At 51.8% G+C, this 26,968-nt stretch overlaps 1 protein-coding gene across 1 annotated transcript in view; it reads left to right on the forward strand.

Moving 5' to 3' along the window:
• Positions 1 to 26,968, forward strand: part of Cfap77 (cilia and flagella associated protein 77) — a 122,275-nt gene that overhangs the window by 71,824 nt on the left and 23,483 nt on the right. The window contains exons 4-5 of the mRNA XM_032901853.1: positions 16,865 to 16,970; positions 23,276 to 23,377. Of these exons, the coding sequence (XP_032757744.1) occupies positions 16,865 to 16,970; positions 23,276 to 23,377 (208 nt within the window). The remainder of the gene's footprint in view (positions 1 to 16,864; positions 16,971 to 23,275; positions 23,378 to 26,968) is intronic.

Below are 26,968 nucleotides of genomic sequence, written 5' to 3' on the forward strand. Positions count from 1 at the left end.
AGCGTGCGAAGACGCAATGCCGACTGGCCCCGTGGGTGCACCCCTCTTTCCAGACACCCCACAAGCTCAGGTTCAGGCATCGTCTTGTGCCAAGTGGGTGTCGGACCTGACTTTGGAACACCTCAGTCACTTTCTTGGTGGTGAAGTTTCAGCGTCTGAGCAGGCGAGGTGCCTCGAGCCCCCCAAAAGCAGAGCTCTGAGCAGGCATCTGGAAAACAGGGCCACATGACCATGGTCACGAGTGGAGGAGGGACAGGGGACAGGACAGAGAGGTTCCCTTGTCTTGTGTAATAATTTTTAAGAGGGCTAGAGAGAGATGGCTCAGTAGGCAGAGTAATTACTTACTAGGCAAGAGTACCTGGATCCCATGTAAAACTACCTGACGCCCTCCCACAGAGCCATGGGAGGTGGAGGTAGAAGGACACTGAGGCACTCCGGGCATGAGGTGGAAGGTGATGACCAACCCCTGAGGTCTGCTGATAGGTACCCACATCTGTCTGTCTGTCTGTCTGTCTGTCTCTCTCTGAAAGGGGGGGGGGACTGCACATAAAGACTGGACTCCCTGTGTGTCTAGACCAATCAGAAGCCTAGGCAGCACTCTTGCCACCCACTGGCTGAGCTTCGTGCGGAATCCATGTTCTCCGTGTACCCAAGCTCATTAGACCGGCTTTTCAGGACTGTGTGTCCCGTTATCAGAGTTTACATCTACTGCTAGAGGCCAGCAGGCGCCTTACTATTTTTATTTATTATTTTTTAAGACAACACTGTATGTGTCCCAGGCTGGCCTCGAACTTGCTATGGAGCCAAGGATGGCTTTGAACTTCCGATCCTCCTGCCTTCACCCCACACCCAAGTGCTCACATCACAGCTGTTCCATCGTCTCTATTCCTGATCTCTTAATTCACTGTGATCCTTTCTTGTCCTTTGAAGGATCAATGATGTTCTGACCACTTAGACATCAAAGGCATTTGGCACGCACACAGCTAACCCCTGCCTTTTTCTTCTGCAGCAGGGTCAGCCTGATGTAGGCCCTGAGAGGGAGGGCCAGGACTTATCTCAAGGAGGAATGTGAGGAGGGTTTGTATAGGGTGTGCAGTCTCTGGTCAGACAGCTGTGAAGCCTGGGGAATGCCCCAGTCCTGCCTCCCTCTCCCAGGCCAGCGTTACAGGCTGGGTGGGGTTGTCAAGCATCATTGCCAGTACAGAAATCCACAGCGCAGATCTCAGCACACGCCGTCACCCGAGGCCTATACAGAGACATGTCTGGAGGCCAGAGATGTAGCTATTAAAGGCGTGCTTAATTATTGATGCATTTTAACAAGGGCTTCTGGGGAGGGGGTGCCCATGCCCTTGCATATCTTAATTGTTCCTGCTGCTAATTGGTCCTGTGTTCTCACTAACAGCAAGTCAGAGCTAAGTAGCCAGGGATCAGCCACAGCCAGGAGCTGGTGGAGTCCAGGCAGCCAAGGCTCTCCCACTATCGAGCCCGAGAGCCCATACCACACTCAGCAGCAGTGAGCAGTGGGTGTCCATCTCTCAGCAAGCAAAGGGTACGCTGATCACAGGCCAGATGAGCTCTACACACACCCGTCTGTTACTGTCACTCTGTTGGAAACCCTTATCTGCATCCTCATGAAATAACAGGACAGCTCCAATGTACATCTCTCTGTGTGAGAGTGTGCACATGTGTGTGTGTGTCTGTGTGTGTGCACATGTGCGTGTGTGCATGTGTCCCCTTGGAACCCTTATATTTTCATGTTTTCAGAGAGGAGACAGAGGGTCAGAGTGGCAAACTGACTTGCCTGGGGCTTCTCTGCAGTGGGTCTGGGAATTGGGTGCCAGGGACAGAAGCACTAAGGGACGGTGACGTGACTTGGGATGATACTGAAGTGTCCCCGGAGTCGGGACAGCAGGGTGGATTTCTCCAAAGTCCTCAGAACTTCATCTAAACATATAGGAGCTCAGTGAGGTTCCCCACCCCCACTCCAGGATCACATATCACCTTCGCATCAGCTTAGGAGGGGGAGAAGTTTATTTGGAGCTCAGAGTTGAGGAGGTCACTGGTCCACGGGCAGGTGGCACTGATGCTTTGTGCTGTGCACGGTTAGCCATTGTGATATGGGAAACATGGGAAGTGATACTCCCCATGGTGGCTAGGAAGGAGGGAGGGAGAGGGAAGGAGAGAGAGGGGAGGATGGAGGGAAGGGAGGGAGGGAAGAAAACAAAGAGCACCCAAGGCTCCACGCCTTTCCGGTCCCTTTCGAGGGCATAATTCCGCATGACCAAAAGGCATCCAGTCAGATTCTACCTTTTAAAGGCTCCCACCTTCCAGTTCAGTCCCAGGCTAAGGGCCACACCACAGCATGCCGTTTTCTTTCCCTTCCTCTTCTTCCTCTCCTTCTGTGACTTACTACCAACAGACTCAGACCCTGTGAGGGAACATCCTGACAGAGACTTCCTCACACAGCCACACCAGGCCTCTGCTCACCTCTGTGTCTCTAGGTCTAACTCTAGGCTCTTAACTGAAAAGGCCCTCAGTAAAGATGGCGGAGTGGCCATGCTGAGATCCAAGTGTCAGCCTGTAGTAATGCTCTCCTTCCCAGAGGTCATCCCATTAGTGTGATCTGGGCAGACGGCAGATCAGGGAGCTGAGCTTTGGGATGGAGGAGAAATGAGAAGCAGGGACTGCTGCTTCCATCAGGTGCTGTTTCTCCTGCTCTCGGGCATCACCAGCCTGAGGAGACAAGAGCGCAGAATGGAAGACGCTTCATAGGCAGTTAAATAAATGCTGCCGCCCTGACAGGCCGAGGGAATCTCTCTGCCAAGCTGATTTATTTTTCAAATTTACAGTGGACCCATCAATCACACTGACTTATTTTGTTTCTCCTGGAGCCGATACCAAAATCCAAGTCAGACACCCAAAGTCCCAGGAGGCTGCTCGGCTGTAGTCAGCAGGGCCCGATGGCTGATGAGGGTCCTGGCTGACCACAAGGGGGAGCCAGCAGATCTGGGGACGACCCTTCCAGGAGATGCATGCAGATTGTATGCAGAGTGTGCAGCTGTGGGCTGCATCCAGCAAGCCTCACACACAGTAAACTGCACCTCGACCGCAGGCCAATTTTCCCTTCTGGTTGCTCAGACCCCAGAAGACTGAGACGATGTCAGCTTCATCGAGCACTGTCATTGTTAGGCTGGGGATCCCTTGCCTATCGTGACACTTGGGGTTCTATCCCCACCACAAGAATGTCATCAGAGCCTTAGTCTCTGCCTGGCACACGTAGGTTTTGGCTAAGTAGGGAAAACACAGTCTAGGTCTGTTTCGGGCTCCGGGACAGTGACTGAAAGCAGAGTCTGCCCAGGACTCGGAGAAGGGACAGTCGCTGTTCACTGTGCCACTTCACAGACTCCACCCACTGCGGCCCCTCTGCCGGTGTGCGGGTGTGAGCGAAGCATGATACCAACTCCATCTCTTGGTTGTGTTCAGAGGTAGAAATGAAGAACACAGGGCTGACGACCTGCCCGCTGCACAGCCATGCCCTGGGGCATCAAGTTAAAAAAGGGCTGGGCACAGCGAGGACCATGGCTCAGTTGGTAGCTTGCTTGACACTTACGGAACCCTGGGACGGGGCACCCCTAACACTGAGGGAAAGCAGGCATGGTGGTGATGCATGGCTGTAACCCTGAGGTGGGAGTGGAGGCAGGGGGATGAAAAGTTCAAGGTCATCATTAGCTCCATAAGGAGTTCAAAGCCATCCTGGACTACATGAGACCCTGTCTCCAAGAAAAAGAAAGACAGTAAAAGAGAGAGAGAAGTGTGGAGAAAGAGAAGGACGAGGAAGAAGAAAAGGAAGAGGAAGAGGAGGAAGAAGAGAAGGAGGAGGAAGAAGGGGAGAGGAGGAAGAGGAGGAGAGACTATGTATGTATTTAGGAGAAGGTCCCCTAACTGGACAGTAGCCAGAGTGGAGCTGCCAGGATAGTGTGTGGGACAGGGAGGAAGTGCTAAGAATGGAGTCCTGATGCTGATGTGGTGAGGAGACGCCACATCTGGCCTCCACTCAACTCCCTGAGGCCATGACAAAGACAATGGAGGGGCTTCAGGGACCCCCCCCAAAAGGTTCACTGAGTCTGGAGGCCACACTCCTGGCTGATATTTGCACTGTCTTCCCTACATGGCCCCTGGTGCTGCAGTGAGCAGCCTGACACTGTCTCTAAAGAGTGGGAACCAAGTTCCCTATTCTATCGCTGGAGAAACTCAGCCTCCAAAGGTGCGGGCTCATAAGGACGACGCTACAGAGCCCGTGAGCTGGTGGTAGTGCCAGGGTTAAACCAGGCCTCCCTCCATGGTAACTGTCTGTGCACACAGGCTTCCAGAAGGCAGAGCAAGACCCTAGGAGAGACAGTTGCTCCTCTCCTGGCTGTTACTGTGGTGATAATGGTGGTTTGGTGCAGCTGTGTGACCCCAGTAGCCAGAAGTGCTTGGAACAACCTGTTCCTGGTTTTCAGCATGGCCCTGTGCTTTCCCTGGAGCCAAGTGGCTGATGCTCTAGACAGCTCCTGTAGTGAGCACTGGAAATGGGCATGGAAAGTTCTGTTCTCTCATGAAAGGTCACAGGTCACCTAGTGGGAGAGTGAGGGTTCATGCAGAAGCTGAAGGGGGTCCCAGAGGTGGTGGCTCTGGCTAGCATCCAGATCTGTCCAGCTGCCCCATCAGGGACAGGAGCTTCTGTCCTCAGGGTCACCGGCTTCCGTGAATCTGGATCTCCAGGGACTCAGGTTGAATGGGGCCCACGCTGAGATAAGGTCGCACTCGGGGTTCCTGCCTCTTTGGGGTGCTTTCCCCTCGCCTTCCTCATGGGCTTTGTAGCTAGAGCTGGGATAGAGACATTTTTCATACTTTGCTATTTCCCCTTTGGCTCTCTGGCTGCCCAGACAGAGATTTATCCCCAGCCCGCTGCTTGCGGTGCGGAGAACAGGGGGCCTGTAATGGATCGTGATGCGGCTCCCGTGGGGCCTGTCCAGGCTGAACCCCATCCATCAGGAACTGCTGGGTGCCAAGGTCAGCGCTAACAAGGCTGGCTGCTTCCTCCCGGGGCTTCCCTGCCGCATCCCGTGCCACCAGCTCTGCTTCAGGTTTTCCCCGTGTTAGGCTTCAGCCGGCACAAAGTGGGCTGAGGACCAACTCCCAGCTGCTGGCTTCTCCCTGCTCTGCTCATCATCCGGAGGCTGCTGGGGCCTGGTGGGTTCGGCTCCCCTAGTAACACAAGGGTGCGGAAAAGCCATGCAGCTATGAGTGTATGCTTTGGGTAAAATCCAGATTTTACTTCCCGGCACACTTTATACTGTGCTCCCCCCTTCCCGGAGGGGTAGGGGATCCGTGGCTTCTCTTCTTGTTCCCAGGTGCCAGCAGCCTCCATGGTGAATTTCCCAGCCCTCTGGGGAATGTGCTCAGCCATCTTCCTTCCCTCGCTTCTACCCAAGGCCCCTGTCACACTGGGGGCAGGCACCTGTGCCGGGAGCTGCTAATGGAATAAACCAGTCTGAAGAATAATGTTAACGAATGGCAAATGACCCCCTAGACAATCTAAAAGTCAGGACGGTTGATGTGACAGGGCCGCCCAGTCTGTCATTAGCTTTTATGTTAGACCCACAAACAATTAGGAAGTAATTTGCGAGCCCAGAGGTCTCCTATCTAATTAGTTCCCAGAGTCCTGTCAGGGCCTGGTCACCGCCTTCCCAGTTGTACACCACGAAAGCCAAGGCTAAGGCAGTGGGGCTGACCAGCCCTCCTCAGTTTCCGGGAGAGACAGATGGCCCTCGGGGCAAGAGTCCTCTGCAGGGAACCACTGAGTGGGGTGTGCCTTGGAGAATTGCAGATTCCTTGGCTCTGCCCTGGCTAGAGCTTTGGAATCTCCCGCCTGTGATGCAAGCGTCTCTGCCAGTGTGTGTTTGGGTGGGTGACCGTGTGTACGTGGAGGCCAAAGGTTCCATTCCTCAGGCTCCATCTACCTCGTTTTCTTGAGGCGAAGCCTCTTCCTGGCCCAGGAAACTAAACTGGCTGGCCATGAAGCCCCAAGGATCCGCCTGTCTCTACTTCCCCAGCTCTTTCCCACAGTCTCTGGAGCTCAAACTTGGGTCCCAGTTCTTCCGAGGCAGGCACTTGATAGGCTCAGCCATTTTCCAGTTCCGCTTTCAATCTGGACACTTGGTATTCTCTCCCGAGTGTCACCTGATCAGCAGAAGCCAGGGGACTTCTGATCCAGGCTGATGAAGTGGGCTGGCATGGAAGGAGTGAGGAGGTGGGATCCTCTTTCTCAGTCCTATAGGAGGGCTTCTGAGGACACCAGACACCCCTGCCTTCCTGAACCATTTCTACCATTCTTGGTTCTGCTGGGGTGAGGATAGATAGACTTCAGGCTGGTTTTAAAAGAAATTAAAGAAAAAAATTCATGGGTCCTGAAAGTGTGTTGGGACTTTGCAACTTACCTCCTGGGCTGAATGGACACAGATCCTGCCTCATTTTTGCTTCACCACCTTTAAGGGTTCCCCATTCTCTCACGTCCCTCACCCCCCGTGCCAAGAGGTGAATGGTGTGGCATGTGGCTAAGGCCATCTACCATATCTTGAGCTAATGGCTTCCCACAAGAGACAAGGTAGCATTGCCAGCTTGGCTCTTGTTTCCTTGAAAGCCCCTGATGCTGTCTTGGCGTCACCTCATAACTCCATCCAACCCTAATAACCCACCTTAATATCATCAACCTGTAGGTTTGGGGATCAGCTTTTCTTTTTCTTCTTCTTTTTTTAAAATTCATGTTTATTGGTGTTTTGTCCGAATATGTGTCTGTGTTAGTGTCAGACCCTGGAACCAGAGATAAAGATGGTGTGAGCTGCCAGGTGGGTGCTGGGAATTGAACCTGGGTCCTTTGGAAGCTCGGCCAGTGCTCTTAACCACTGAGCCATCTCTCTAGCCCCTAGGGAATCAAGTGTTCAACACAGGAAACTTGGATATACATTTCAACCATAAGCTCCCTCAGAGCTCAAAAACACCAAAAAGCACTGAATTCTCTGCTCCTATGCCTGGTGTCCACGGCTTAATCTCTGGGGATTCCAAGTCTAAATCAATGTGACTAATGCAGCTTCTGCACATGTCAGAAAAAATTGATGTGAATTCATCTCTAAATAGTTCTTTGAGCAAAATTTTAATGAGCATGAAGTATTTGTGTTGTATAAGAGGTGGAGACCCGGTTACAAGGTAATCACGTTACAGGTGAATAGGGACGCTGCCCGTGGGTTCAGTAATAAAGAGAGGTCGGGACCATGCCGAACTCAAGCACATGCCTAGACTAACAACGGCACATGGGGATTTTTTGTTTATTTGTTCGTTTGTTTGTTTTGTTAATGATGGCAGTGGTCTTACTGTGTTGCCAAGGCCCTGAATTATGCTCTCCTGTCCTAGGCTCTTGCCTCTGCACCTCAGACACTGACATGTGGGGATGTCAGAAATGTACTTTGGGTCTGTGGCCAATTGAACCTACAGAGTCAGAGCCTGCAGATAAGACTGTAGGGAAGCAGGGTGTGGTGACTACGCCTTTAATCCCGGCGATTGGGTGGCAGCGGCAGGCAGATCTCTGAGTTTGGGTCAGCCTGGTCTACAGAGTGAGTTCCAGGAAAGCCAGGGCTACTCAGAGAAACCCTGCCTGGAAACAGACAAACAAAAGACTGTACAGGTAAAACTGGGGAAACTCCAGTAATGTCAGTGGGCCACAGGAATGCCACCATCCTGGATGTGACGTTTTGCTACAGGGTTGCAAGACATTATGGTCAGGGGAAGCTGGGCTACGGATGAATGGGATAGAGGTCTGTGTTAAACCCTCCAAGGATGCTGCAGTGATCGTGACGGCAGTGCATATGCACGTGTGTGTACCCGTGTGTGCATGTGCCTGTGTGTATATGCATGTGGGGAGGGGGCGTGTGTGAGCCCAGACCTTGAGGCAAATTGCAATGAAAGAAACTGAAGACTAGCCCAGGGGCAGGGCTGCTAGTCAGAATTTTAAACACAAGCTAAGCCCTCAGTAAACAGCCTCCTTCAGTACCTCAGGGGCCGTACCATGAGCCCGCTGCATAGCGTCAGATGTGCAGAGAAGGGAAGGCACTCTGGCTAGCCACTTGGAGCTGTCTAGAATACCAGGGTCTTCTCTGGAAGGCATACCTGGGTTAAGTCCCAGGAGTGAGCGAGGGCAAGAGATCCCTTAGGTGGGCTATGGGGTTTCGTTGCTGTCACTTTTTTAAGTCAGAGTCTTATTGCGTAGCCCCAGCTGGCCTGGAACTCACTCTGTAAACCAGGTTGTCCCCAGTCTCATAGAGATCAGCTTGCTTCAGCTCCTGAGTGCTAGGATTCAAGGCGTGTAGCACCATGCCTGAATCAAGGGCTTTAATCCAAACCAGAAGAGAAGGACAACCCACCAGACCCTCCCTCTCTCTAAGGTGAACGGCTCCTAGTCAAGGCCTGTGGACTGTATAGCTCAGAAGGAGAACCCTGTCAAGTTTTCCTTTTCTAAGTTATTTTGGAAACAGGATTTTGCTATGTTGACCAGGGCAACCTCAAACTTGCATCCATCCTCCTGCCTGGTCTCTCCAGTAGCCAGATTTACAAGTGTGAGCCACGGTACTTGGCCCATTGTCCACTCCCGCATCCCCTTGAGGCTGTGCGGATGCTCATGCCAACAGCTCCTGGCTTCCCAGGAGCAGCAAGCTGCTGGTGTATTAGGGGCGGATTTTAATTTTATTTTAACAAAATAGCTGTCTCCACTGGAAGAGGCGTCAGGCGTGAAAGAAGGGCCCGTCTGGAGTAGAATCACATTGAACAGACCTCCGTGCTGTCATTGATTTTCTAGGAAGAAAAAAATCGCCTCTGGCTACTAAACGGAATTAGTAGTCACTGATGACCAATTATTTTAGCCCGCTGTGAACGGAGCGCTGCACTGAATCCAGTTTGTCAGACCCGAATCTCCTTCTTAAACACCTTTCAACACATGTGTACCTAAAGTCCCTCAGAAGGCATCTTCACTTTCCTGGCTCCCGCCAAGTTCTGGGCTCAGCAAAGTTTTAATGAGCGTCTCGGATGAAGATGAGTTTCTATGAGAGGGCCTCTCTGATCCACGGAGCTCTTGCACAGAGGCGGCTGCAAATCAGAGCTGTCAGCCCTCATTTGTGCCCACCCCGCACCACGCTGCACCCATGTCAACCTAACGTTTGCAAATGATCCCCTCCGTCTCCCTTGTGAGCTCACCCCGAGCCTTCATTGGAGATCAAGCCTTGGTCTGGGGTATCAATTGCAAAGCTTTGAGGGTAGATTTGATGGACCGAATCTGAACCTTCCCAGGGCCCGCCTGCAGCCCGAGCTGCCTTTCACTGCGTTTATTCCCGACTTTTCGCACCATTAGACTTAATTGTGACATGGTGTGACTGAGACAGGAGCACTGGGGCCTGGAGGGACTTCTCTGAAGGTTCCTTCCAGGTTACAGCAAAGGATTTGTCAGAGCTCTGAGCAGTGGCTTGGCCATCACAACAGATGCTGTGTGAGGATCCACAGGCCAATGCCAGGCTGGCTTCAGAGGCAGGGGAAGCAGCGCGCCCAGCGCGGGCACCCAGTGTGGATCAGTACATGTATAAACCCTGCTGTCCAGTGGAGACAGGGCATGTTTCCATTCTCTGAAAGCTCTGACGTCTGCTTGCAACCAGCTCATCCCCACCTCCGACCTGGCTTGGCTCTTCCTGCTACTCCTGGAGCCGCCTGCTCTTCTCTGCACCCAAGAGCCTCGAATATCTGGTTTTCAAGATTGGACACAAATGACTGCCACTGGTGTCCGTGACTCTAGTCCCCCGGTTCAGGAAGGCACGGCCAGCCTCCAGGGGTAGAGAGACCTCTGACTCTGCTCTGTCATGAGGATTCACAGGTCAGACACATCAATGCTTGCCGAGTCCCTGCACCATCTAAGGATGTCGGGGCTGTTACAGGGCTGTAAGCAGGGTTCCTTGAGGGTAGGCTCACCTCTCTCTGGCGTCCTCTTCCTGAGCTGTGCAGATGAGCGGGGCAGTTGTCCTCAGGAGCACTCAGAGGCCTCCAGGGATAGTTGGTGCTTATCAGAGGATATCCAACAGTTGGCATGTCTGCTTACATTAGATGAATTATCTGAACCCATATGGAGCTGTCAACCTGCAGTCTGCCCATTTGGAGAACCAGTTGCAAAAAACCAGTTATAGAAATAACAGAAAGTCGCCCATATACCTCAGAAACACTAATAAAGCGGCTACGGATGATGGAGACCTGGCCCAGCATGCAAAGGCCCTGGGTTCAGTCCCCATAAACCAGGCATGTCTGGTGCAATCCCATCACTCAGGAAGCTGAGGCAGGAGGATCACAAATTCAAGGCCTTCCTTGGCTACATAGTGACTTTGAGGGCCACCCTAGGCTATATGAGTCCCTCATATTCTAGGTAAGTTTAGGATTGTGTGTTGGGCCAACTTATTGCTATCTTGGGCTGCAAGTTTGATACCCTTAGATGGAGTACAATTCCAACTCCAGCCAGGAGATCCCCAGAGAATGACATGGGGAAGCTGATCAGAATAGGTTGGAAACGTGGACAGTAACCCCTGACATTATGAATGGTCTCAAACTACCCCGTGCAGAGTACAGCCCATAGTAGCTCAGGGTAGCCTGGGGCTGGAGTGTCTGACTAAGAAAGGAAAGGAAAACCCAGGAAGCAGAGACATTCAGGGAACCCTTGGAGGATCAGGAAGACAGGGGTCAACTGAGATGTGGCCAGAGACTCCTTAGGAGATGGAGCAGCCCATCCTGAGGGCAGAAGGAAGCCACAGGTGTCAGCTTGGATCAGCTGTCAATCTCCCCTAAAACCCCAGCTCCTGTGGGGAGGGGGGCGAGGGAGCAGGGCAGGGCACCAGGAGACATAGTGTCTACTGATGGAAACAATGCCCGAGAAAGCCTGGGTCTTCTGTGTAAGGAGTCAGACTGTCCGGACTTGGCCTCCAGTGAATGCTGATTAGAATTTATTAGGCTGTGGCGTAGGTAGCTGGAAAGCTGGGAGTCTAAGCTTCACCACTCATGTGTGCTGTGTGACCCCAGGCAAGCCGTTTGACCTCTCTGGGCATCCGCTGCCCGAATCCTACCCTTTCCTGTGCACATTTAGTGAGGATAAATAATTAAGCTTTTCTGTGTGAACCCCTCTGGCTCCTCAAAAGAGAGGTGCAGGAAGGGCAGCAGTAATTGTTACCGAAGGGGCTTCAGCCTGTGGCAAAATCATTCATGTTGAAGTCAGAAAAGGCTGCACTAAAAAGCTGGACTAAACAAAACAAAAATTAAGTAAGTGGGCCATAGCAAGGACGCTGGCTGTGGAAGAAAAGAAGAAACCGGCTCTGAATGGCACCTCCTTCATGAACCAGGGAGTGCTGGGATACCGGAGCGTGCTTACCCAGCCTGCAGGAGGCCCTCACGCCTTTACACGCATGCCAGGTACCTGAGAGGTGGAGGCCAGAGAACCAGGCCCAGGTCTTCCTCAGCTATAGAGTGAGTCTGAGGATAGCCTGCCTACATGGGACCCCGCCTCAGAATCCTCAGTGAATGAATAGTCTTTACCTAGCGCCAACCCTCAAAGGTTTTCTCTTGAACTGATATTCACCTGAAGTGAGAGATGTGTGTGGAAGGCCGGGGTTTGTTTTGTTAGTTGCTCTAAGAGGCTCAGTATCGGGCACCACTTCACTTGGGAGGAAGGCGGCCATCCTCTCTGAAGATGAATCCCACCAGTCTAATCCCATAATTTACTGTGTGTAATGCTCACACAGCCTAATTTGTACTGTAAAACTGAAGAAAAAATATCTGCCAAGAATTCGCTTAAGATTTCTTTTCCTTTCTCACCCCACCTCCGTTCTCCCTGCTCCATTTTCATGTGTATGTGTGTGCATGTGTGTGCATGTGTGTGCATGTGTGTGCATGTGTGTGTGTGCGTGAGTGCATGTGTGTGTGTGTGTGCATGTGTGTGTGCATGTGTGTGTATGTGGGCCTGTGTGTGCATGTGTGTGTGCATGCACGTATGTGTATGCCTATGTGTGTATGTGTGTGCATGTGTATATATGTGTGCCTGTGTGTGCATGTGTGTATGCATGTGTGTGCATGTGTGTGCATGTGTGCATGTGTGTGTGTGTGTGTGTGTTGTGCATGTGTGTGTATGTGTGTGTATGTGTGTGTGTGTGCATGTGTGTGTATGTGTTTGTGTGCATGTGTGTGCATGTGTGTGTATGTGTGTGTGCATGTGTGTGTGCATGTGTGTGCACATACATGTGTGTGCACATGCATTTGTGCACCAGCTTGCTGATTCAGCTGGCTGGCTGGTCATCACCCTCTGACCTGTCTCTACCTCCCTAATGCTAGGATTAAAAGTATGCACTACCACACCCAGTTTTTGTCTTTTTTTTTTTTTTTTTAACACGGGTCCAAGGGGATTGAACTGGGTTCTTCATCATTGGTGGAGTTACACCCACATACCTTTCCAGGGTGGAGCCCTGTCAGCCCCCAGCAGGCACAGAATTGTTTCTGCCCTCTCGCCCTGTCTGGCGTTCAAAGGTTCTTTGTGGCCAGAAGAAGGATGACTGGGCTCGTGCCCGGGTGGAAGGACACCTAGCCAGGCTGTTTAGGGCGGGGTAGCTGAGATCCACCGTTAAGCCTCTATGCGAAGGAGAGACTGCATATGGGGGTGTGCTGGCAAGGAGAGGAACTCTACCCAGGAAAGCCATGCAGGGTAGAGTCGGTGCCAAGAAATGAAGAGGGAGCTGAGCCAGGGGAACCACAGCTTCGAGTCCAGGTTTAGCACAGAATCGGGAGTTGGTGCAGGGGCAATGACATCCAATTTATGGCCTGAGTTCTCTCCACACCAGGCCAGACTCTGCACCTGTTTATCCACGTTAATGAGCCGGAACAGAAACTGGCCAGCTTGTGGGTGGCCGTGGAGGACCTAGAGCAGCGTCGCCTGCCATAACTCACGGTGTCGCAGGTCCCCCCTGGCTCAGCCTCCTCTGCTTCTTCCCAGAGAATAAGAATTGCCGGGCTGGCCAGAGCAGGACGCCGAGTGGGTCAGCCAGGCTGGGGGAGGGCTGAGGAGCTGTGTGATGTGATGGATCCAGTGGGGTGCTGGGAAGATGGCTGTTCTCTGGGAGCAGCCTCTTGGGGTAGATATTTCCAGATTACGCACACAGTGTCGTTAGAAACACGGCTATAAATTAGGTTGCTCAGAAGCATGGGGCGTGTAATAATTAAGTAATAAAAGTCGCCACAGGGGTACAGGAGGCAGGAACAAAGAGACACTGTCTGTCTTTGAGAATCAAAGCCTTGGACCTCTGCTCAAATAGAATCCAGCCTCGCACACGCCCCGGGTCCTCTCGTGCCCCTCCTGTGCCAAAGTGCAGTAGACTCGGGGAGTAGGTGGATATTTAGGATCCTGGCTAACTCTGGTTGCCTCTGGGCCCACACATCATGGGAAGGGCCTGTCAGGATTAGAGTTTACTAGTGCCAGGACAGCAGGGAAAGCTGAGAACTAGGGCTAATGGGCAGCTGGGACGCAGGGCCAGCCAAGGACACTGACTGGGAATTCCGGCCTATGTGGTCAGAACTTACACACTTTCACTATAATTGTTTTGAAATGCTGGCTGTCCTGTTTGTTCACAGGGAGATGTGTGTGTGTGTGTGTGTGTGTGTGTGTGTGTGTGTGTGTGTGTGTATGCATGCAGAAGTCAGGGGTCAACTATGGGGTTAGAGGTCAACTGAGGTGTCTTCCTTGTTTTTGAGACAGGGTCTCTCATCGGCCTAGTGCTTGCCAAGTCTGCCCAGTGGGTTACAGGGATCTGCTGGTCTTCCCTGCCCCAGTGCTAGGTCTCCCAGTGCCTATCACCACATTGGGCTGTTTGTACATAGATTCTGGAGATTTGAGTCAGGGCCCCTCAAGCTTGCAGAGCAAGCATTTCACAGAGTGAGCATCAACCCAGCACAAACACCCATATTTCTAACCGTTAACAATGATTTCAGTCTTTTAGAGATGCCATTCAGACCAGATCAATCAAATCCAAGGTCAAATCCTCTGGACCTTGCTGGGCGATTAAGGGGATTGTTTCTCTGGTCTGGGCAGAAAGGTTCTGGTTGAGCTGCTTCTCATACCCACCCTCCCTGACTGCTTTGGAAAACTCTCTGTGCTATGACTGTCCAGACATGTGTCTGTATGCGGCTGAGAGGTGACCGTCGAAGCTTCCTGGGACCTCAGGGATGTGTCTCAGGACTGAGAGAACCCTTAAATTACTGTGTATAGTGTTTCTGGCTCTGACTTTCTCACAGCATTTCCCAGAACGTCCTGGGGCTTCCTTAACAAGTTGCCACAAATAGAGACTAAGGGAGGTTAGGGAAGGAGATGGGAGGACAATAAACAACACAAACTCGGGTTCGCAAAGCTGTGGGGGCCGGAAGTCTCACCCCGAGTGTCACCTCTCCCAGTAGCAGTGGTCCCAAGAGACTCTAGCTTGCATTCTGTATGGCTGGAGGATGCCTCTACTGGATAGCACTGGTCTGGAGGGCTGGTCGCCTGGACCTTCCCCAAACACATGTGGCAGAAGATGCTGCACCCTTCTGGAACAGACCACTGCTAGCAGGGTTAATATGGTCATTTGTTTTTGTGGTGCCGGGGCTCAAACCCAGGGCTTCACACATGCTAGGCAAGCACTCTGCCATCGAGATAGCCCAGGCTTAGATGCACTCCTTTACGCCATGGCTGTGTTACCACAGTGGTAAAATAATAGCGATAAGGGCTGGCCCCGCGGCTCTGAGGCTGACGTGATGTTCATCCACTGGGGGTTTCTCCACTGGGAATTCCCTCTTAGCCCCCACCAATGAGAATCACCTATACTTCTGTCCATCATTCTAGTTAGTTATATATTATTTAATTTTAAATGTACATGTCTGAGTACTTCTCTGGTGTGTACTATGTCAGTACCTGGTGCCCTCAAAAGCCAGGACATCCATCTCCTGGAACTGGAGTTACAGACAGTTGTAAACCGCCCTGTGAGTGCTGGGAACAGAGCTTGGTTCCTCTGCAAGAGTCTCCAATGCTCTGACTTGATGGACTGTCTCTCCAGCCCTTATTATCTGTTGCGGTAAAATTAAGAATGCAGCGGGAACCAGTCCTGCGCGGACATCTGCCGCCATGTTCTCTCGGCTCTCCCGCTCCTCGCTCCGGCCTCCTCAGCCTCTCTAAAACTTTTCTCCCGGGGGCTGGAGAGATGGCTCAGCGGTTAAGAGCACTGACTGTTCTTCCAGAGGTCCTGAGTTTGATTCCCAGCAACCACATGGTGGCTCATAACCATCTGTCATGGAATCCAATGCCATCTTCTGGTGTGTCTGAAGACAGCTATAGTGTACTCACATACATAAAATAAATAAATAAATCTTTAAAAAAAAAAAAAAAACAAAACTTTTCTCCCGCCCATCCTTCCTTCTTGTCCAATGACAGGCCTCGCTCTGTCCTGCACCTGCCTTCACCTGCAGAATGACACCAACCTATAATTACCATATTTTTTAGAGACAGGGTCTCAGTATGTAGCCCAGGCAGTTCTCCTTGCTGAAATATTAACTCTTAAAAGGTACGTAGCTAAGGCAGGGATTCGTGAAATCACGTGGGCCTTAAAATCACAAGGCCAAAGGTGACCTTGAACTTGTGATCCTCCTGCCTCCACTTCCCAAGTGCTGGAGTTATGAGAGAGTAAAGCTTTGTTTTTCTGCGCGTTTGACACAGCGGGGTGTCTTCTTGAGTTTTGACTCTAGGCAGAGGATGGCTTCCTGTCTTGTGTGGTCACACTCTATCTTACAGGCTGTTTAGAGCTCATTCCCAACCTGGAGTCCTGGGTACGAGGCGGTACCAGCATCAGGCTGCCTCCTGAACAGCCACTGCTCACGAACATCAGAGTCCGCCTTTGTACACGGCCACTGTCCCTTCGTACACCTGTCATTCCATCTGTCTAGAGCTGGGTCCCAACCTAGGGCTTCGATCTAGGTTAGCTTTGAGCCCCGTGGCTCCAACTGCTCTCCCTCAGAGTGCTGCTTGCCACTGCTCTAGGACCACCTCTCCTCCTCATCGCCAAGACGGTGAAGGGTAGCAGAGCCCTCAGCAATGGCCCAGGTTTCCAAACTGCGAGCGGTGGGGCCGTCCAGCGCAACTTCAGAAAGAGATGGGTCCCGCCCGGTGCGAAGCTGAGTTCTGTCCCACCAGGCCAGTGGGACTGACAAATGTGGGACCAATTCTCCAGGACAGGGACAGAATTTGAGTGAGAAGAGACCCCCACCTTGGCAGCATTCCTGCTGGGGTGGACCAGGACAATCAGACCAAGGCTGTAAAGGGAGAGCCTGAGCATTCCCGGGGGAAGTGAGACACTGAGGGCGAACACCTTCCTGTCAGGAGTCTTTTCCAGGACTGGCCTCAGCAGACTGAGGGCAGAGCCCAGGGTCTGTGAGAGGCATAGCTGAAAGGGTTCTGAGGAGCCTATGAACCTTACCTAACATTAGCTCGAGGATGGAATCTTTGCTCCATCTGGTTCCCCCATGGAGGCTACCCGTGTTTACAGAGCACTTCCTATATGGGATCTCAGTCTCTGGGGTTTCTAGGTGCTCCAGGAATCTTTCCTGGCCCTGGGGAGGGTGATTTGGTCTTCACGTGCTGATGGTGAGGCCCGTGGTCCATGGAGAGGGCGGTGTCTTGATCTGTAAGTGGATGCCCTGGTCTTACCCAGGCCTCAAGCTCTGTGTGGCCTTCTCCCCACAGGCCCTCGACACCCTTCTTTGACCTGTTACAACATCGGTACCAGCAGCTATGGATACAGGAGCAGAAGGCCACTCAGCAAGCCATCAAAATGGAGAAGAAACAGAAGGTAGCTGTGCCCTCACTTCCGAGGGGCTGAAGCTTGGGGAGGAAGAGAAGAGTTAGCATCAGGGTATGCGGTTGGGGCAGGAGCAGGGACCCCGTCACATCTTGCTGCAGTGAAATTCAAATCTAGACCAGTCTCAGTGATGCTCTCTCATTCAGCTTGTACCTAATCCTGGATTGGGTAAAAGATGGCTGGACGTCAGTCAGCAGGCCCTGTCACCTCCAAGCTGGGGGGATTAGGACCCAGTCACATTGACTCTTTTTTTTTTGGAGCTGGGGACTGAACCCAGGGCCTTGCGCTTGCTAAGCAAGCGCTCTTTTGCTGAGCTAAATCCCCAGCCAGCACCTTGACTCTTACATGGAGACCATTCCCTGAACTTCTGCCTGACTTGCTACAGAGGAAAGTAGGCCTCATTGCCACCAGCCTAGACAGATGTGTGCCCCACACTGGCTCATGTGACAAGGAGTGTGTTAAAGAACATGTTTTCTTAAACAGTAGGAATGTGTTTTGTTACTGAGTACTGAGTAACCTTCTCATGAGTAACACAGCTTCTCATGCGGGGTGGCAGGAGACAGCACCCTTATCCTACATCCTAGGCAGGTGTCTTAGTTAGGGTTTTACTGCTGCGAACAGACACCATGACCAAGGCAACTCTCAAAGAGGACAGCATTTACTTGGGGCTGGCTTACAGTTTCAGAGGTTCAGTCCATTGTCATCAAGGTGAGAGCATGGCAGTGTCCAGGCAGGCATGGTGCAGGAGGAGCTGAGTTCTATCTACATCTTCATCTGAAGGCTGCTGGGAGATACTGGCTTCCAGGCAGCTAGGACAAGGGTATTGAAGCTCACACTCCCAAGGCCACACCTCCCAACAGTGCCACTCTGGGCAGAGCACATACAAACCCTGACCACAGGGAAAGCTGTAAGAAGCAGCCAGGGGTAGCACCAGAAAGTGGGAGCCTCAGGCCCAAACTCCTCCAGTTGCCACCGATGTGCGTCATTAGCAATGGTGTGAAGTCACTTTGTACCAGAAAAACACTCCCAGCTTTTCTTCATGCTGTCCCACACATTTTAAAGCCCTCAGAGGCTCTTCCTTTAAAATATTCCAAACGTGAGGCTTTGAGAGGGTCCATGGTGCCTCCTCAGTTGATCCAGACCTGTGACTGCCACGTCAAAGCCTGTGCTTTTTAGGTGTCACTGGAAGTAGAGGCAGCAAGCCAGGTACGCACTCCCCGCGCCAGCACCTGGGGGTGGAGTCAGAAGGATGAGGAGTTGAAGTTTAACCTGACCTGCCACAGCGAGTTTGAGGCCAGCCTGGGTTGGGGGAAAGAACCTCTGGGAAAGCAGAACCAACCGAAACCAGTTTAGAATGCAGATCCCTGATCTTACAACAGTCACGGACAACCCCCAAGCCTTGTTCCCTTCCGAGAGCTGGCACGGCCCCACGGCCTCCGCTCGGGCTTCCGGGAGCTTTAACAGGTCAGCATCTCCAACTAGGATCTTAGATTGCTTCACATTATGGAAGAACTGAGGTTCGGAGAAATGAAGGGACAGAGACTGGGGCGATGGCTTACCAGGAAAGCACCAGGACCTGAGTTTGGATTCTCAGCATCCTCATTAAAAGCTGGGTGCCCAGTGCTGAGGACAGGGAAGGGGAACAAGACTCCTGGGGTTCAATTGGGAAGTTCAGTGAGAAACTCTCTCTAAAAAATATAAGTGAAGAGTGATTGAGGGAGGTCCCAGACATCAGCCACTGATGTCCACAGGCATGTGCGTGGATGTGGATGTGTAGCCCTTCCCTCACACACAAACACACAAGTGCACACCCACAAAAACAAAAGACAGTGAGATGAAACGACTCCCAGTGGCTTCTGACCAGGTGTGTCTGGCCCAAGTGTAGGCTCTTCTTGCTGATTACTTGAATACAAGAAGATCAGCAAAATGGTTCTAGGGACACACTGGGGTTCAGAGGAACCTTCGAAGGTGGGATTGTGTAGCCTTTGGGATGGGTGTTCCACATGGTTTGGTATTCATCAGAGAGGCCAGCCCTGGACTGTTTTTAAAGTGGCCCGCGGTCTGTCTGTTAGTAAGTCAACACGCTGTGTAACAGCGCTTGAGTTTTAGAGGCAGCATTACTACCCCAAGCTGCTTCGTAACTCCCCAGGGGAACCTCCCACCGTAATCAGCACTGGTGCCCACCACTCAGAGCCTCTCTGCCCTTCCCACTAGAGCTGACAGCCATGTCGAACCAGAAGATATCTATCCTGGGTTCCTAGGGAGGACCTGTGTGATGAAAGAGATGAACAAAGGGGCTGGAGAGATGGCTCAGGAGCTAAGAACACATACTGCTTTTCCAGAGGACTGGAGTTCAGTTCTCAGCACCCATGTCTGTGGGTTCACAATGACGCAGTATTCCAGCCCCAGAGGAATAAAGCTGCTCTGGCCACTGCAGGCACCTGCACGCACACACACACACGCACACGTGCACACACGCACACACCAGAAAAAATATTTAAAATTAGGAATTCTCCTGACTCAGGAATCTTTCCAAAGAAATGAAGACCCAAAGAAACAGGCCTGCATATTTTCATATTGGGTTTGAGGAGATGGTGGGCCATCCTGGGAAAGAGGGGTAGACTGTATATGGTCAGACAGTGATCTTTAAAGGTGCATGTGTTCAGATGGCCCTCTGGCCTGCATTTTCAGAGACACAAAGGTCCCTTCCTCCTGTAGGAAAGCAGCTCTTCAGAGGGTCTCAGGGCCCTGCAGCAGAGCATCTTCCTGTGATGTGGGTCCCACCTCAAGGATGAAGGGTGGCAGGATGTGAGGGCTGGACGAACTTCCTGGGTATGTCTTTTCGAGAGACTGAGGTAGTAAGTTTAGGGGAATAATGTCACGAGTCCCCTGCTTTAACATACAGTGGACATTCAGAAAGTGGCACGCCAACCTCAGAATCCTCCTCTTCTCATTCTGTGTGTTTGCAAATGCACGCACACATACACACACATTCAGGCATACAGACACACATCTAAAGGCCAGAGGTCAACACTGAGTATCTTCCTCAGCCACTCTCCCCTTGCTTTTTGAGAGAGTCTCTCACTAAACCCGAAACTCCCTGGTTCACAGACTGTCTGCCCAGCAAACCCCAGGATCTGCCTGCCTCTACCTCCCCAAAGATGAGGTTAAAGGTAAGTGCCACTATTCCCGGCTTTTAACGAGAGTACCGGGATTTGAACTGAGGTCCTCCCTCCCTAAGCATCCTGATCCAGGTCTTTGTAGGTATCGTGTTGTCTCGCATACACCAGGGGAGCCGCCAGGTGCTGAGCCTTGTCTGAGCTGATCACAAATCACCAGGCTTGAAAAGATTATCAGTTTTCAAGGCCAAATCACCCACATCCCAGAGGAAGCCTGGCTCTACCATAAGCCTGCATGCTGCTGAGGGGAATGCTGGCTCTTGGACAGCACTGATCCCTAATGAAGTTCTTGGTGACAGTTGCCATCTAGTGAGCAATGACCTTGAGCTGGGTTCTCTGCTCAAAGCACGAATGAGCAACTTCTACAAGGACCATGCTGTAAGGCATCGACACACCCTTTCTAGTCTAGGAAATGCAGCATCAGAAAAGCCACAAGCCTGTGTCTGTTGCATTCCTCAGCCTGGCTTGGCCACCTCTCACTGGACGGTCTCTCTGCTCTGACTTAAAGTCTCAACCTTGTTCTAGAAGGCAGAGTGAAGACCCAGCCCATGGGCTTAGAAGTTTCTGGAAGACATATTACATTAGCAGAATGGCTCGACCATAGGAATCTGCGGAGACAACGGCTTTTTTCCTTCCTTCAGTTCTCTAGTTGTCACGAACGTTTGCTTATACCTAAGTCACTTTAAGTCTGGTTCTAGAGTTCTGCACTTTCGGCCTAACACAGTTGGAAGAGTTCTAGGAACAGGGAGAAGGCCATTTTACATCTGGGACTTATATGTTACAAATGGTGCCTAAAAGATTTATAGAAACCAGTAGAATTCAGTTGGAGGCCAGCCAAAGTTCAACCCTGGTCTACTCCATGGCCTGACCCCAGGGAACTTCCACAAAGACTGTAGGAAGCAAAGCAGTAAAGGAGCAAAGAAGGCAGGCTGAGGAGGTCCTCTGAGAGAGGAGGGAACCCACTAGGACCTGTGCCTTTCCACCCTCCTCCTCACGACTCCAGATATGGCTCCTGCATCTATAACTCCAAGATCAAGGTGCCCGCAGGACTGACTTCTGCTGAGGTCTTGTTCCTTGGCTGCAGGCAAACACCCTCTGCTGTGTCCTGACATGTTGGGGATAGAACCCTTATCGCCCACCCCCTGTTCTACGGACCATAGTTGTGTTGGATGGAAACTCATGCCTGACTTCCTTTAACCTCAAGAACCCTCATGAGCCCCATCTCCACACAGTCACACGGGGGTTAGGGCTGCACCATCTGAGTTTGGAAGGGACACACCTCAATCCTGGACAGACACCAAGGCGGCTATGGGCTTGCTGGGACCTGTTAGTGGGGATTGAACTCAGGTTTAGAAGAAATGGGCTTCCCCACCTTTGAAGCCTATGAGAGAATTCTCAGGCTCTAGGTATGCTCAAGTTTTCTCTCCCCAAAGATGCCCACCATCCTTCCTTCTTCCTCTGGGCAGCCAACGTGGGACCTGCACCGTGACACAGTGGACCCTGTTGAGCCATACATTTCCTCACACAGATACCAGGGTTCCCTGTGAACCACTGGAGATGTTAATTTTAGGGTAAGAGGTAGCGACTCTCAAAAAACTGCTACTCCGTGGTCAAACCAGAAACCAAAATGTCTTAGTCCGGGTTTTTATTGTGTGTGAAACACCATGACCAAAAGCAAGCTGGGGAGGAAAGGGCTTATTTGGCTTACACTTCCAGATCGGAGCCCATTATTGGAGGAAGTTGGGACAGGAACTCAAACAGTCTGGAACCTGGAGGCAGGAGCTGCTGCAGAGGCCACGGAGAGGTGCTTACTGGCTTGTTTCCCCTGGCTTGCTCAGCATGCCTTCTTATAGAACCCAGGTTGTGGGGGATTGGTCTTGTGCGCTATATATTCAGTTGCTGATCTCCATGCCCAGAGATCTGGTTACACTCCAGACGTTAACATTGTGGTGGTTATTGAACCATTTTCTGTATATTTCCTGTTGTGCATAGAATGGTCCCCACTTATCTCTGATTGGTTAAAGAGTTGATCAGCCTATGGCTGGACAAAGGAGATAGGAAGGCTGGACTTCCAATCCCAGCTGGGGTCCCAGGTAGAGAGAGAAGTAAGAAAAGGACCATGTAGAGACAAGGTCAAGAGAGGCCATGTGGAGAGGCCAGGAGGATACGCCATGTGTTTGCAATGGAAAGCAGACATGAGGACACACGCGAACCTGAGTGAGCCAAGGGGAGACTCAGATTAAAGGTAAAGAACCATGTGGCTAGACGGTAGATAGCCTTAGAGGGTCAGACTAGTTCAGAATCTGCCCAATCTAGGCTTAAAGCTTGTTAGTAAACTTAATAGGCCTCTGTGTCAATTATTTGGGAGATAGAATGGGAACTATATAAGGCTCTCATGCTTAAATTAAAGACTACACCCAGGACCACCAGCCCGGGGATGGCACCACCCATATGTGCTGGGCCCTCCCCCACTGATCACTGATTGAGAAAATGCTTTACAGCTGGATCTCATGGAGGCATTTCCTCAAGGGAGGCTCCGTCCTCTCTGATGACTCCAGCTTGTGTCAAGTGGATACTCAAAGCCAGCCAGTACCCAAAGCAACCATGAACTGTACAGAGGGGTAGGCCAGGGTGTCAGTGCTATGAAATGGCCTAGGAGACAGATCAAGTGGTGGAGGGAAGGGGCCTTCAAGACTGTCGGCCCACAATCCCAGCCCCTACCCCAGGACCTCATGGTCACTGCCCTGGTGTGTTAGCTGTAGTATTGCTATGACATGCATGACAAAATGACTTAAAGAGGGAGGGACTTCTTTTGGCTGTTTGAAGACAGGTCCGTCATAGCATCATAGCGGAGAAGGCTTTTGGAGGTGGGAGTTACATTGTAACAATCAGGAAGCAGGGAGGGAAAGGATGTCTCTGCTCAGCTCACATCCCTTTCCCACAGGACCCCAAGCTGTGCGATAAACGTGCTCACATTCAGTGTGTGTCTTCCCTCCTCACTTAGCCCTGTCTAGAAACTACTCCACAGACAGGCTCAGAGGCTTTGTCTCCATGGCGATTCTAGAGCCTCCCCAGGTAGCAGGGCGAGCATCTCAGCACTGCCTTTCCGGCCTGCAGGTAATCCTGGGGAAGCTGTATGAGACGAGGAGCAGTCAGCTGAGGAAGTACAAGCCTCCAGTGAAGCTGGATACTCCCTGGCACATGCCTCACTTCAAGAAGGTCAGTGGCCCCTTCATCCACCAAAGCCCGGGCTGGCTGACGCCACCTGTGTCAGAGTTCTGCAATGCTCAGGACACAGCAGCAGATGGCAGCTGAAACCTGGGAACTTTCCCTCCATCCAGGTTCTGAGTCCAGTGGGCTCATCAGAGATTCTAATTTTTTAGACAGGTGTGTAGTGTGTGTTTGGAGAGGGGCAGTAGTGTGCACATGTGTGTACATATGTGAGCACAGATGTCCACTATGAAAACAACTTTGGGTGTCACTCCTGTCTTTTACCAGGATCTAGGTGGACTCTCTGTTCTTGTTCTCTAGTGATGGGTCCTAATGTATCTTGTATGGGGAAGATGCCCTCAGATGGGAAGCAAGCTTGTGCCCTCACTGCTAATGCACCTGAAGGAGGGGCAGACCTTAGCTTCCGCACCGTAAGCGGGGCATCTGAATAAGAAGGAGTTGACACAGGGGCCAGGCTCACTCTGGCTTTAAAGCGGACCTTGTTCTTTCACCACGTGGCCCTGTAACACCCAGGGAGTCATGCTCAGAAATTTGTAGCAAGACAAGGACAATGTGGGGTGGGGTGGGGTAGCATTGTGCAGACTAAGGGAAATAGGAGGACTAAAAGTGCTGGGTCTGGGACAAGAAAGGCTGCATAGGCCGTGTGCAGCCAACCCAGGCAGAAAGAGCCTTTCTTGAAGGTCATGAGGGACACCCCTGGCCTTATCAAGACAGCTGCACCAGCAATATTCCCAGGCAGCCGGTTAGACAGTGACGACGGGACCGCTGCCTTCCTGAGCCTAATGCACTTGAACAAGCCGCTGAGCTGCCGCGGGAAAGCAGCTCTGCCACGCTGGATGTGGCCTCTTGTGTCTTGCCCAAGTGGCCTCTATCGACAGATGTCAGTGACCATGTGCCCTGCTGCCCATCAGCCCAGGCCTCTGCTGGGCTCACAGCAAATGTCACGGAAAGTACATGACCGAACACTGATCAGGAGGTGGCAGGAGTCACCGCCACACTGCCACCTCTTAGCACCTGTCAGCGCGGAGTCTCAACAGCAAAACCTCCCTCTGGTTTCTCCATCTCTCTGTGTCCCACAGATCTCTCTACTTGCCTTCAGTTGGTCGATGCCTCTCCTGAGGCCCCTCCCCTGTCTCATTTCCTCCTTGGCTCTCTTTTCTATTATGCCAGTGACCAAGTTCATGCAGGCATCTGGGTGACATTGCCAGAGGGGCACCAGGGCCCCCGGCTCCCATGGGTACAAGATACCTTCCAGGTGGCCTCTATTTTTACAGTAGCTGGCCCTGATAGAAGCTTGGGGGGTAGAAATGAGTCAGTGTTTCTGTTTGGAAGAGAGGGGGCTGTCTCAGGGTCTGCCACCCGTTAGGACTTCTGAGGTACTGTTAGAAGCAGTTACCGAACCATGACAACTCTTTCTGGTGGCAGGAATCAAGTGTGGCTAATGTGGTGTAGAGAATGTCATTTTATGCTCAGGACAAACATCCCAACGCTGGGTCCAGTGCTTCTTCAGCCTCCCTGGAGTGGCTAGCCTGGAACATTGCATAGTGCCTTTCTTGCCCATGCTGGTAACACACTAACCACTTGAGACAGAGGGGCAAGGCCAAGCTCCAAGTTTTTCTTGTGTGTCTTCCAAGGACACCCCTGGGATCACCCACTACACAGGCCCTGGAACGCAACATGTGTGCCAGGTTCTTTTAGCAGGACGTGAGAGAACCTCAGACCTCTGGGAGCGGCTGTTATCATAACTGAGTCTGCAGCACATGCTCAGTGTTGGGCAAGCACAACTTGTATGTGTCAGTGCACCAGTGTGGATGCTGAGGATAGAGCTGCCTTAATCTTGGGGCTCCTGAGACTCCTTCCTGTCTCTCAAGCACCTCTATCAGGTCCTTCCTCATCGCCAAGGGGTACCTCAGGCCTAGAAGCTTCCCTTTGAAGGGCTTAGCAACTTTGCCATCAGGTGATTAACTAGATAGTCTTTTATCTTCCTCAGTAATGCGTAATGTAAGTCCACAAGAACCAGGCTTCAAGGCTCTAGCCATGTCCTCAGGGCTAAACGGGGTGCCTGGCACAGAGGAGGCGGTGAGTCACCCCTGGAATAAATGAATTAATGAATGAATGAATGACCAGCTTCCAATGACCAAAGATTTTCAAAGCCTCTGACAGACACAATGAAACCCTCACACAGATGCCCCAGCGCTGCCATATCCCTGCCGCCAAGCAGGGGCTGTGCTCAGAAGGCATGCCAGGGCCAGGTCAGGCTGCTGTTGTTGCACGGTACATGAAGCCCCAGGGGGGTCTTTGTCTGGGTCGCATGTCACTGCTGATCTGCCGCCTCCATCCTGGCCCCATTATGATGGGGAAAAAATGCACTTCCAAAAAAGTTGAACCTGTCACAGTGATGGATAACCTAAACAGACCCTCCCTGCTCAAGAACAGATGTGGAGGCTGAACTCTGTCAGAAATAATTAAACACCTTTCACATGGAAAAGCAGCATGCAGGGTGGGGCGTCCACCCTGGCTGGGTCACTGTGTCAGACAGGCTGTTTTCTGCTCCTATCGCCAGCCACAAAGGGGTCTGGGGAGAGCCCCAGGCCAAGGAAAGCAGTGGCACATCCTTGTAGTGGGTCCCACAGACAGGACTTCCGGTGGCCCTGTCTTCTTTCTAGTCTCTGTATCCTGCAGTTGGCAGGAAGTAGCAGTACCAGGGTTGGGGGTTACCCATTAGCTGGTTTGGAGCCTTGCATCCAGGATATTCATAATGTGAGGACCCAGTTGAGAGGCTGGGAATTTGGAGTTTCAGTCTCTACAGCTAAAAATGAGAGAGTAGGCTCAGGCCTGTGAGGCCTATTCTGGACTGACTCCACGGTTTCCTCTTACCTGGCCAAGGAGCCATGTGGGAGGTGGAGCAAGAACGCTTGGAAATAAAATACCCCATACTATTAGCAGAATAACTCAGACTCTTTGTGTTTTCCAATGAGGAACTCGAAGTCATCATCTTCCACCCCTAAGGAAAGAGCCACCAGGAGCCCTTTCTGCTCCCAGGGGCTTGAAGACTCTTGTTCTGTCTGCAGTGTGTACTGGGGCCCTCAGAGGAGGATAGAGGCCAATGGCAGGGAGATGGGAATGGCCTGGTAGATATCTGTGTGTGCAAGAGAGCCTCCAGCATCAGGTAATCAAATCAGGTAATCTGGTGGTACTTTGCCCTGACCAATGGCTTTGCCTGTCTAAGACTCACATCCTTTCCTGTAAGATGTGCTAATGAAGCTCTCTGTCAGGACACAATTGTGCAGAGTTAAGCAGAGCTCCTGGTTCACAGTAAGCTGAGGATGGAGGTGATTGTCCATCCATCCATCATCCATCTATTCATCCATCCATCCATCATCCATCCATCTATCCATCCTCCATCCATCCATCCATCATCCATCCTCCATCCACCCATCCATCCATCATCCATCCATCCATATCCATTATCCATCATCCAACTATCATCCATCATCCATCCATCTATCCATCCTCCATCCATCCATCCATCATCCATCCTCCATCCATCCATCCTCCATCCATCCATATCCATTATCC

Source organism: Rattus rattus, chromosome 5 (genome assembly GCF_011064425.1).
Source record: "Rattus rattus isolate New Zealand chromosome 5, Rrattus_CSIRO_v1, whole genome shotgun sequence".
NCBI classification, from domain to species: Eukaryota; Metazoa; Chordata; class Mammalia; order Rodentia; family Muridae; genus Rattus; species Rattus rattus.